The sequence below is a fragment of the Corticium candelabrum genome, chromosome 2 (assembly GCF_963422355.1).
Source record: "Corticium candelabrum chromosome 2, ooCorCand1.1, whole genome shotgun sequence".
NCBI lineage: Eukaryota > Metazoa > Porifera > Homoscleromorpha > Homosclerophorida > Plakinidae > Corticium > Corticium candelabrum.
In genome coordinates, this window is record NC_085086.1 from 8,870,245 (window position 1) to 8,883,558 (window position 13,314).

Below are 13,314 nucleotides of genomic sequence, written 5' to 3' on the forward strand. Positions count from 1 at the left end.
GTCGAGTGTAGCTAATTGACGCTTTGCTGGGCCTCTTTCCATACAGCAAGAATACATTCTGATATCACATTCCTCTACAACTCATCGCAGCTATTGGAAATACATCTGATTCTACTCTTTAAAATAATTCCTATCGCAAACAATCGAGTTGAGTCATCTGCTCGGGTCAGCACCCACAACGAGTCACGTGACCAAACTCATTCGTAACCCGTATAAGCATCAATCGATTCGGAAAGATAAACTCTCTGCGTGATCCTTACTCATATTCGATTCCAAAATATTACACCATCTCTACACGACCGTCTGTTTAGAAGCCACCGACGGTAATTGGACTCTCAGATTAAAGTCATAGTCCACACCAACTTCCTGCATTTCGGTCATCCCATTAGTGAGCACATGAGCTCCATCGACTCTCCTCTCCAGTTTCCTCCCTTCCGACATTCGTTTGGCCTTCACAACCATGTCATAACGAGGTGGAGGAGAAGCAGGCATTTCATCGTCTTGATCTTCCTCACTGTCCTCACCGAAATCCTCTCCCAAAAGGTTCTCCAATTGTATGGGAAGAAGATAGTACTCGCTGTCTTCGTTGACGTCGGTCGCCAGAAGATGCCTGTGTGTTTCGCTCGAGATCATCTTGCTGAATATCTGAGCGAGGTCGGTGAACGAGGGTCTCTGGTGGGGATCATCGTTCCAACTCTCCAACATCAAGTCGTATCTGTAAAGAAGTGGTGAGTTAGGGTAAAGAGTCACGTGACCTGTGCAACAGACAGACTGTTGCGGAGAAGTGTTATGCTTACAGTTCCTGTGAGCAGTTGGACGGTTTCTCCATTCGATAGCCGCTTCGGAGCTTGGCCAGAAGGCTTTCGTTTGGTATAGTGGGATAGGGGAATCCTCCTACAAAGTATCAGCAGAGTTACAGTTTTGATGGATGCAGTTTCATTGCTGTGGTCCGATTTATATAGACAATGGACAACTGTGCACACACACATACACTAACACGCATGCGTACATGCACAGAAAACGCACACACAAAGGTACAAACAGAAAAGCAGACAGACACACAGACAGACACACAGGCAGACAGATGGACAGACACAGACAAACAGAGAGACACATAAACAAACACAGTAGTCTTGGTACTTAGTGATAGAGATGTAAGTACATTATGCGTTTCGATAAAATCAATTGACAGAAACACAGACAGACCGACAGACAGATAGCCAGAGAGATAGACAGACAGACAGACAGAAAGACAGCAAGACACACACACACACACACACACACACACACACACACACACACACACACACACACACACTGATAAACATTCACATTTCATTCAATGCAATCATACAATTACCACAATCAGCCATTCTCTATTCCTTACCCATTGTGCAAATTTCCCAAAGAGCGACACCAAATGACCACCTGAAATGCCAACCAACAAACACTCAACCAACGCGTTCACATCAATCACACTCTCGAACATCAATCACATACACATCACTCTGCTTCGTGAATTCCCGATCAAATATCGCTTCAATCGACATCCACTTGAGAGGCAGTCGTCCCTTCGTCTTCTTCACATATGCCACATCCTTGTAGATCGCACGACACAATCCGAAGTCTGATATCTTGAGTATGTTGTTGTCATCCACCAATACGTTGCGACAAGCTAAATCGCGATGAACCAGATCCTTGCTGTGGAGATATTCCTAGATATCAAACGTGTCAACTATTTGGAACAAAGCAATTAATTGATAAAGTACACAGACAATCATAATGGTTGGAGATTGGGTGGATAGAACTTTAGGATGCAGACACACACACACACACACACACACACACACACACACACACACACACACACACACACACACACACACACACACACACACACACACACACCACACACTAATAAACATCAATGCTGGTACGACTCACCATCCCCTGAGTGATCTGATGTCCAAACGAGAGCAAGAGATGTGGAGTAAACATGACATGTGGAGTCCCATCGTCGTGAAACTGACAGCATGACGACACTGACTGTACTCGACTCCCAGACCCCTACACAAGCAACATATCACACAGAGAATATATAATACACAGACAGGCACACAGAGACAGACACAGACAGACACACAAATAGGCATACACACAAGACAAACCGACAGACAAACATACACACACACACACACACACACACACACACACACACACACACACACACACACACACACACAACAGACATACACACACAAATAGACAGACAAAATATACAGACAGAGACACACAAACAGACAAACAGACAAAATAAACAGACACACAAAACAAACAGACAAACAGCCAGCCAGCCAGCCAGCCAGCCAGCCAGACAGACAGACAGACAGACAGACACACACACACACACACACACACACACACACACACACACACAAACAACAACAAACACCTTTGAAAACATTACAACATCACTCCACTGTGCTATGCAGGTACCTACAACAAAAACCGACTTACCACTGTTGGCAGATTAGGAGGCACGTATCTGTCCTCAGGCAAGCTGGGAGCCGTCAGTGGCTGATCCGAGTGCAACGAGTGCACCGAATTGAGTCGATTCTTTCTTAGGAAGTTGAGCAGATCGCCATACGGAACGAATTCAACAATCAAATAGAGCTCAGACATCGTACAGCATCCCAACATACTGACAATGTGTTTATGGCATCCGATACGTTTCATCAGTTTGATCTCGTTCACGAGGTCGCGTCGATCCTCCTCCGTTGCCGTCCCCTTGAGGAGCTTCACGGCGACCGGAATCGATACTTCCTCACACGACTTCCGATGCTCCAGCCGTTTCTTCACACTCAGAGTTCTCACCACCGACGCGTGTCTCTCTGACGGACCAAACGTTCCCTTGATATTCGCTCTCCACACCTCGCCAAAGAATCCCTCGCCCAGTTTGTTGTCGAGACTAATTCGATTGGCCGCGACTTCCCACTCGTCGGGTACCTCACAAGGACTGACCGGTGGTTGACCGTACAGAAGGTTTGATGTCATGGAGAGGGGATGAGCAACGAGTATGATTTTCTGGCGTTTTCTTCTCCAGTGGCAGTAGAAGACGATCGCAATGACAAGAGCGACGATAACTGAGAAGACGAGTGGAGATGCGACATATGCGACCAGTAGTTGGTCGCTGGGTGATTTGTAACCTGGAATGTTGAGATGCATTTTTGGTAAATATTTCTTATGTAGTAAAGATTTAGTCGGGATTTGTGCTGTCTGCCTGTCTGTGTCTGTCTGTCTGCCTCTCTAACTCTCTGTCTGTTTGTCAGTCAGTCTGTCTGTCTGTCTGTCTGTGTACGTCTGTGTGTGTCTGTCTAAGCCTGTCTGTCTGTCTGTTTGTCTGCTGTATGTCTGTCTCTGTCTATGTGTACGTCTGTGTATGTCTATTTGTGTGTCAGCATAAGTCTGTTTGCTGTCTGTCTTGTGTCTGTCTGTGTATGTCTGTTTGTGTCTGCCTGTCTATGTCATAATGTGTCTGTCTGCCTGTCTATGTCATAATGTGTCTGTCTGTCTGTCTGTCTGTCTGTCTGTCTGTCAATTTCATTCATTGAAAAACAAACTCTACATTACATTTCGAATACTAAATACAAGCAATCTACTGAGTTCAGCTTTAGTTTAATGCAAAGTACTTTGATAGTCTCTACTGCGTATGTCTGTCTGTCTGTCTGTCTGTCTACATGTCTGTCTGTCTGTCTGTTTGTCTCTGTGTCTCTGTTTAACTCTCTGTCTGCTGTCTGCCTGTCTATGTGTCTTGTCTGTGTAGGCCTGTTTATGTGTCCGTCTGTCTAAGTCTATCTGTCTCTCTGTATGTCTGTCTATTTGTCTGTCTTGTGTCTGTCTGTGTCTGTCTGTCTGAGACTGTCTGTCTAACACTCTGTCTGCCTGCCTGTCTGTCTGCTCATGTGTCTGTCAGTCTATGTGTCTGTCCAACTGTTTCTTACTTTTCTGTGCGTGCTTGTATCACTGTGTATAAACTATTTCTATTGATCATATAACTAAATAGTAAAACTCACTAAAATAGACTGGCTCTGATTCTGATCCATTGCCCTTTGCGTTAGCAGACCAGACACGAAACCAGTAGTACTTCTTTGATCCATCCGAATCTTCCTTTTCTAAGTCACTAATAGTATATTCCTCAGTTGTCTAAACACAAACAACTTTTACCATAACCAAGTACAGCATCACATCTCCATGTGTCTATCGTCTGTCTACCTGTTGGTCTATTTGTCCATGTGTCTGCCTATCTGTCTATTGTTCGTCTGTGAGTTTGGCTATCTGTCTGTTTATGTGCCTGTCCATATATTTGTCTGTCTAACGTTTGTCTACATGTCAGTCTATAGGTCTGGCTATCTGTCTATGTGTCCCTTTGTTTGTCTATCATTTGTGTGTGTGTCTGTCTGTCCTTATGTGTCTGTCTCTTGTTTGTCTGTGTCTGTCCGTCTGTTTATGTCTCTGTCCATATGTTTGTGTCTATTGTTGGTCTACATATCTGGCTATCTGTCTGTTTATGAGTCTGTCCACATACTTCTGTCTATTGTCTGTCTACATGTCTGTCTATTGTTTGTCCATGGATCTGGCTATCTGTCTGTTTATGAGTCTGTCCATATACTTGTCTGTCTATTGTCTGTCTACATGTCCGTCTATCGTTTGTTCATGGATCTGGCTATCTGTCTGTTTAAGAGTCTGTCCATATATGTTGCTGTCCATTTATGTCTGTCTATCATCTGTCAACATATCTGTCAATTGGTTGTCCAAGTGTCTGGCTATCCGTTTATTTTTCTATCATCTGTATATGTGTCTGTCTGTCTATTGTTGGTCTATGTGCCTGGCTATCTGTCTGTTTATGTGTCTGTCCATATATTTGTCTGTCTATTGTCTGTCTATGTCTGTCTATTGTTTGTCCATAGATCTGGCTATCTGTCTGTTTATGTGTCTGTCCATATATTTGTCTGTCTATTGTCTGTCTACATGTCTGTGTATTGTTTGTCCATAGGTCTGGCTATCTGTCTATGTGTCCGTTTGTCTGTCTATCATCTGTGTGTGTGTGTTTATGTGTCTGTCTATTGCTTGTCGGTGTCTGTCTGTCTGTTTATGTGTCTGTCCATATATTTGTGTCTATTGTTGGTCTACATATTTGTCTATCGCTTGTTTATGAGTCTGTCCATATATTTGTCTGTCTATGTGTCTAGTTATCTGTCTGTCTGTCTATGTGTTTGTCCATTTATTTGTCTGTCTATCATCTGTCTACATGTCTGTCTATTGTTTGTCAATGTGCCTGTCTATTGTCCATCCACGCGTCTGTCTGTTGTTAGTCCAAGTGCCTGTACGATTAACTACCACCTGTCCATGTATCAGTCCATGTATATAAATATGTCTAACTACCGTTTGTCCATCATGTATCTTTGTCTATGTGTCTATCAGTCTATCGTCTGTCCACTTGTTGTCCATCTATTGTCCGTTTAGTGTCTGTTTCTCTGTCCATCTATCTGTCTACTTGTCTGTCCACCTACTTCCTGCCCGACTAGCAATCTGCATATTTAAAAAATTATTAGTAAATTTATAATTTATTTTCCTGCCCTCCATCCTGTATTTCTATGTCAACCATCATTCTATTCTCACTAGCTTACACCATTGACTGTTGCCACGGCGATCTCCGAATTGTCGTTAATGCTCCTACTGAAGCCCCAGTTTACATAGGATGCTGTCACCGGATAGTCCATCGGCGTTGCTGGTTTTGAGTTCGTCCAAGTTATGAGCACAGAGAAGCGATTCAAAGTGCCATCTTTGATCACGTGACTAACATGTAATGGCACACCGGGCACAGAAAAGTCTAGAAATGAGACAAAGTGTGAGGCCATCAAGCACGATGATATCATGTGTGTGAGAACTATTTGTACAGAAGAAGTCTGAATTGACACACTCGACTACAGTTTTAGGTTGTTAATTAAAGTAGAACTCTCACCAAAAATCAACAATCTCTCGGATAAAAGCTGTCACTTCATGACACAACCCTTTGCAACCATTTACTGTAGACGTTTACCATAAAGAAGAAACAAAGCATTGAAATCACTTGTGTGGGCGTGTCTAGTACCCATATTTTGCACGAGCATAAAGCTTGGTTCACAATATTGATGCCGCCGTCGTGACGTCAATATTGTGAACAAGAACAAAGTGGCGTGGCGTCATGACGCTGGGATAGAGCAAAGTTTAGCCTCGAAGTTTCAGACCGTCTCCCAAAGAAATGAGAGACGGTCTGGATCAACTTCTGATCAAATCGAGTTCGAAAGTAGGCGTAGTCATCTAAGTGAAATGGAAGAGTTGTAACAGTCAAAAACACCTCTTTAGATAACAGCACTATCCCACCCAATGTGACAATAGGAGATCGATTACTATGTTTTAGAGGTGTGTTCATACAAGGTGCGTGGTAATCAGCTGTGATGGCGGCAAATCTGCAGCAGTCTGCTGTTCGGGATGCGTTGAATCAATTTCGAGTGTTGGGCGCTGTTTCAAAGGCACGGTCAAGTGCAGTTTTACATCACGAAAGACGCACGTGCATGCAATCAATTACGGGCTGTCTTTACACGCAATTGTCCAACACGCCTTTGCCAGAAGCCGTGCATGTCATTACAGAACCCTCGATGTTCATTAAAGTGGCGGCAGCTTGCTGATTGACTGACTCGGATCACTTCCGAACTCGGCTTGATCAGAAGCTGATCCAGACCGTCTCTCACTTCTTTTGGGAGACGGTCGGGAAATTCGAGGCTAAGCAAAGTTCTATTCCAGTGTCAAAAACCGGAAGTTGTCGGCGTCAAATGTAACCACGTGGGCATGTTTAGTGAATCAGCAAAGCTATAAGCATCCCTGATCTAGAAAGGGAAGAAATGTGATTGACGCCGCAAGAGTAACAGCAAGAGAAGGATCATCATCAAAATAGTTGCCAAGATTAGACACGCGTGTGTGATCTGACTCGAGACTCCAGACCAATCTTGATGCACAACTTAGTGACGTCTCAAGATATTGTGAACAGGACGCCGCCGAGTTGACGACGTTGCCGTCAATATTGTGAACCAGGCATAACTCTGATTGCTGGTTAGCAAGGATACCTGTCAACTTGTCAAGGTTCCAAAGAATTGAGACATATGGTGGGAAGTTGTGATTTATTGTCTAAAGCAAACTGGGACCCTTCTTAGATTAGCTCATAGATCATGTCCTGCTGCATTTTGGGTGCGTTAGAAGCACTTGGTACGGTTAGACCTAAAGTAGTTACTTCCGGAGAGTAACACTCCCTGCTACTACATAAGGGGAATCGTCTAAACAACTCGTTGCCCATTCTCTGCTTCTGTGGCTGGCTGGACCGTAAGCTGCCTGCAGGAAGATACTAGGCCTTCTATCTTTCTTTCAACAAGTTTTAGTATTTGGTGAAAGTTCCCTTGTAAAGTAATAATGGGACAGAAAGAAAGACAAACACACTGACTGAAGGGTAGACAGACAGACAGACAGACAGCATTACAGGATCGTTCACGTAAGCAATGAACAGCAAACAATCTGATGACCGGCAGCTACATCAAACCCCATCATTAATGCAGGTATCTCTAGACGAAATTGCTGCCCATCACGTATAGTAAGTAGACAGACATCAATCTATGGCATCTCATGGCAAACTTCCCTCTACCAATTTGATGTATACTGCATGACCCCATCGCTTCATGAGATTTCACATCGACTCGTTTCCCTTTCTCCCATAACTCAAACAATCCACTCACCCTCAGTCAGTATATAATCTTCTTCTGATGTCTTTCCAAAGATACCTTTTGTGACTGCCAATATCTATGGGCAACAGAAACCATTAGATGCATTTTGCAAAGAGAAACCGTTCATCACGATGTGAGACTGCAAAGGACTTGAATGCAAGGTAACGGTATGAATGACATGTTGCTGTAATATTTCAATGTTGTCTTTTGGTGCTGTTGTATTGAAGCAGGTCATACTGAGCATGTCTGCCTGTCTATCTGTCTGTCTGTTTGTCTGTGTGTATCTGTCTGTCTGTCTTTTCTGTCTGTCTGTCTGTCTTTGTGTCCGTCTGTTTGTCTGTCTGTCTGTCTGTGTGTCTTTCTGTCTGTCTATCTGTCTGTCTGTCTATCTGTCTGTCTGTCTGTCTGTCTGTACACACAGTACGTATCAAGAGTTACACACCTTGAACCAATATCTAGTTCCTGGCTCCAGCTCTGGAAAAATAACTGAGAACTTCTGTCCAACAGCATCACTCTATGAATACAAAGATGGTGTAAATGAATAACACAAACCGACAGACCACGTGTCAAATGCTGACAATAAACAATCGACGCACATGCAGACAGACAGAAAAGACAAGACAAACAGGAAGACAGACAGACAAGACAGACCAACATACAAACATACAGACAGCCAGACAGACATACAATCAAACACTCAAACAACCAGACAACTAAACAAGCAAGACACACACAATTCATCGCAAAGACACACCACGTAGATATCTTTCTCTCCCAGTTTCACGCTGTCCTCTTTCAATATCGGTACCGAATGCCGTCCTGTTCCATACTCAAGTCGATATCTATGAAGGTCTGGATGATAATCCACCGGCAACGGCCACGTAACCGTGACGTTGATATGATGACTGAGCGTCTTCACTTGAGACAGAGACGGAGTACCAGACACAAAACGACTTGAATCGTCCATGTCTTTCGTCACGTTACGAAACACTAGCAGCGAAACATCAAGACAAATTATTAGAATGTGAGCAAGTGTAATAGCACGATACGTTGTGTATACACAATGTCAGTTAGTTGGTACTTTATGGTCTGATTTTTGGGATCATGATTTTTAGACTGACATGATCTGATGGACTATGGTAAGTGTGCTTCGTGACAAAGTGGGGATTCGGCTTTTCTGCTGTTAGACTCTGATGAAATTGTTTTGTGATAAAATACTCAGCAGACAGACAAACAGGCAGATAGATTGACAGACAGACAGACAGATAATTTATTCTCACACAGATTCTACTTGTACATATGCTAGGATTTTTTAAAATACATATGAGTCCTTGCAAATAACAAAGTCATTAACTAATGGACTTGACTTTGAATGTCAAAATCAAATAATCTATTTAAATCACCATAATTAGGTAACAGTTTTGAAAGTAACAGACAGATAGACAGACAGACAGACAGGCAGACAAACAAGCCGGCAAGCAGACAGACAGACAGATAGACATACAGATAGACATACAGACAGAGAGACGGACAGACAGACAGGCTGACTGAAAAACAGACAGAGACAGACTGACAGACATACAAACAGACAGACAGACTGACGAAGAAACTCACAGAGACAGACAGACAGACTGATAGACAGACAGACTGATAGACAGACAGACAGACTGATAGACAGACAGACTGACGGAGACATATAGACAAACATACACACAGAAACAGACATACAGAGAGACAGACTGACTGACAGATAGACAGAGACAGATGTACAGACATACAGAGAGACTCACAGAGATAGAGAGACAGACAGACAGATGGATAGACAGACATACAGACAGGTAAACAAACCAACAGACAGACAGACAGAGAACAGACAGACACAGACGGACAGTAGTTCTTTGCATAATTGTATCATAGTTTGATGTATAAAGTCAATTATTTTTAACAGACAAAGCAACAGAGCAACAGTGCAACAGACAGACAGAGCAACAGACAGAGCAACAGACAGACAGACTGAAAGACAGACAGACAGAAAGACAGACAGAAAACACCACAAAGACAGTCACACCAGAAAGGGAAGCAGCAAAACAGTCATAAACATATGGAGCACCATTGGCTTCCAAGAAATCTCCCTCTACTAGCAACCATCTCCTGTCTCATACTAATTAAATAATAATGCACTCAATCATATCAAGTGCTCAGCACTTCCACAGGAGACAGTCTGTCTAATAACACATAACAACAACATAAACTCATTAGCAGCTCCCTCTCTTTGATAGGGATAAAAGACCCAAACAAATGCGTCATTAGAACTAAATCGATTTGCATCTCTTGCTGTTATAAACACATACAGAGAGAAAGAAAGATAGACACACACAGACACACACACATACAGACATGCACGCATGCATGCACACGCGCACGCGCACGTGCACGTGCACGCACACACACACACACACACACACACACACACACACACACACACACACACACACACACACACCACAAACAGACAGATTGTCATATTTGAACGCTTACTCTACCGACAAGCTTTATAGCACCCTAGCTTCGTCTACCCCAATCAGTGTCCAGTATCTGCTTACGATAAGTGACATATCCCACTTCCCCTACATATTGACCAATCAATAAATCGGCCATATAATTGCCTGGGGCTAATGGTTTATCAAGATGTGAATTGTTTGTGCAAGGGTATGAATGCCTCAGCTGGGTGCTACAAGCCGGTTATAGACCTTCTGGCAAGTGTATAAAGAATACACCCTGCTGCGGCCAGCTCATTAGCACTGGGGGGGGGGAGAAAAGCAGGGTGTATTTCATTTATACACTCGCCAGCACTCACCAGCGGTCTATAACCTATACCTAACTTTATGCAGAACAATAACAGACACACAGACAGACAGACAGACAGACAGACAGACAGACAGACAGACAGACAGACAGATAGACAGACTATCTGCTACAATTGATGGAGCTGCGGCATCAAGAAGAGAAGACAGAAAAAAGGCAATATACGAAAAAGAAACATATCCAGGAGGTCTGTCTGTACAGGTGATTCCCCTAGTATTAGAACATTATGGGAGATGGGGGAAAATGCAGAGTGCTATCTAAACACCTTGTCAAAAAGATCAAGAGGTGACAAAGGCCGATAAAATGCAAGTAAATTCAAAGACTACTGGAGAAAGCGAATTGCCATCAAGCTGCAGCAGTGCAATGCTCGTGTGTTCCAGAAGAAGACATCTGACAAATAGCATTCTAGCATAAACAAGGACTTTGTCCTTATAATCTTATAGAACTTGAAATCTGTATGGACTCGTAATTAGCTTTTATTTGCTATTGTACCATAGTTCATGTCTGAAAATATACTACCATTGACAGACAGACAGACAGACAGACAGACAGACAGACAGACAGACAGACAGACAGACAGACAGACAGACAGACAGACAGACAAACAGACAGACACAGACAGACACAAACACAAATGCACAGACACACAGACACAGACACAGACACAGACACACACGAGCACACACACGAGCACACACACTCACACTCACTCACGCCCCTACACACACATACACACACACACACACACACACACACACACACACACACACACACACACACACGAAGTATAGCCAGCAGTCTATTCATACATTATGCATACAACGCAAACACTATTTGGTAGGTATGCTTCACAGTATACACACAAAACATTTGCCTAATGTTTCTCTGAAACGTTTACAGTCACAGATGATTTTAAAGAAAGACACTTGAGAGAGAGTTTGCTTACTGTAATTAAATACACAAGCACTCAATCAAGTCCCAAGCACTCCATTAAGTCAGCACTTCCACAAGAATCAGTCAGTCCATTTAACAACATATAATGTGTTTAACACAACACATTAGGGGCTAGCTCTCTTTGAGTGAGATAAGGGCAGAGACAAATGCATCATTAGAACTACAATTGGTTGGCATCTCCTGCTGTTACACACACACACACGCACACACACACACACACACACACACACACACACACACACACACACACACACACACACACAAACACACACACACACACACACACACACACACACACAGACACAGACACAGACACAGACACCAACACACAAGACAGAAATAGAGCCGCCAGTCTATCGACACAAGATGCACACAACATTTGGAAGGTATGCTTACAATACTAACAAAATGTTTGCATAACGCTTCTCTAAAATGTTTACAGACCATCTAAAACACACTTCTAAGAAGACATTTGTTTATGCTATTTAGACTTCCTCTATACCCTCATTTCCAAGCTAACCCAATAGAGCAACAATAATGAGAGAGAGAGAGAGAGAGGCATACAGTATCAACGTTTTAGAGTCATAATAATAGACGGCTGTAGTATCAACCTTTCCTAACAAGAACAAACAAAAACAATTAGTCTGTTGCCCTCTATGTATAGTGCCCACTTCAGAGGAAGCCACAACGTGTAGTGCTTCACAGCTGCAGGGAAGATAAAGATATCCAAGTCACTTAGAAAAATGAATTCAAGATGGATGGACAGGATTAGCAAGACAATTAGGAAGGAAACAAGTAGCCTCTACTGTACACCAACAATCTTTCTAAACTGAGCCAAAAAGGGTATATGATAGACAAACAGATAAACAAGCAAAGGAATAGACAGATGGACAAACTAATGGGAATACACAGATGAACAAACAGATGGACAACAAATGGATACTCAAACAGATAAACAAGTAGATTCTACTGTAGACAAACTATCTTTCTAAACAGAGCCAGTCAGCCAACAAGCCAGACAGACAGACAATCAACTGGAACATCCAGTGTGAATGTGGCAAGTTGGCAGATGAATATCATCTTATATGCACACATGGAGGTGAGACTGTGTGGCAGCATGCATGGAGAACTTGTCTACATAAATCAAAGATTCATCACAAGAAAGAACCTCAACATGTTACTCTGGAAATGAGAACAGACCAGACATAGTTGTGTACGACTCTGGGTGTAGCTATGACCTTGATGTAGCCATGGCTCATCTTATCAGCCGAGACACTTTAAAGTAGGCAGCTTTAGAAGACAGTTTCATTGCAGAAAGAAGGGAGGCAAGGAAGATGGTCAAATACGAAAAACAACAACTTCCCGGCAATACATCAAGCCTCAATTTCACTCCTCTGGTATTTGAACATTTTGGAACTTGGGGATCAGAAGCTACCAACTTTAACAAACTAGCCAGAAGATCAAGAGACATCGAAGGCTATACAAATAAAGCTGACTTTAGAGGTTTTTGGAGGAATAAATTCTTCTCAAAAAATTTACAATGATGTAAAGTCATCCTCCACAAGCTGACTCGTGTCTTACCTGGAGAAGTAGATGAAAACATATAGGATAGAGACTATCAAAGTAGTTTGCAATTAAACTAAAGCTGAACTCAGCAGCTTATCTGCATTTAGTGTTAGAAATG

The 13,314-nt window shown here is 42.8% G+C and overlaps 2 protein-coding genes across 2 annotated transcripts in view; one reads left to right on the plus strand and one right to left on the minus strand.

Moving 5' to 3' along the window:
* Positions 1-35: 35 nt before the first annotated feature.
* LOC134176587 (ephrin type-A receptor 3-like) overlaps positions 36-13,314 on the minus strand; it is a 22,737-nt gene continuing 9,458 nt past the window's right edge. The window contains exons 10-20 of the mRNA XM_062643252.1: positions 8,566-8,801; positions 8,254-8,325; positions 7,824-7,887; positions 5,688-5,890; positions 4,074-4,203; positions 2,518-3,206; positions 1,945-2,067; positions 1,501-1,715; positions 1,388-1,428; positions 798-894; positions 36-715 (exon numbers count right to left, since the gene is read on the minus strand). Of these exons, the coding sequence (XP_062499236.1) occupies positions 292-715; positions 798-894; positions 1,388-1,428; positions 1,501-1,715; positions 1,945-2,067; positions 2,518-3,206; positions 4,074-4,203; positions 5,688-5,890; positions 7,824-7,887; positions 8,254-8,325; positions 8,566-8,801 (2,294 nt within the window). The 3' untranslated portion in view covers positions 36-291. The remainder of the gene's footprint in view (positions 716-797; positions 895-1,387; positions 1,429-1,500; positions 1,716-1,944; positions 2,068-2,517; positions 3,207-4,073; positions 4,204-5,687; positions 5,891-7,823; positions 7,888-8,253; positions 8,326-8,565; positions 8,802-13,314) is intronic.
* Positions 4,197-5,667, plus strand: LOC134176588 (NADH-ubiquinone oxidoreductase chain 5-like). The gene has a single exon (XM_062643253.1). It carries the CDS (start codon positions 4,252-4,254, stop codon positions 5,521-5,523), a length of 1,272 nt encoding a protein of 423 aa, XP_062499237.1. The 5' UTR covers positions 4,197-4,251; the 3' UTR covers positions 5,524-5,667.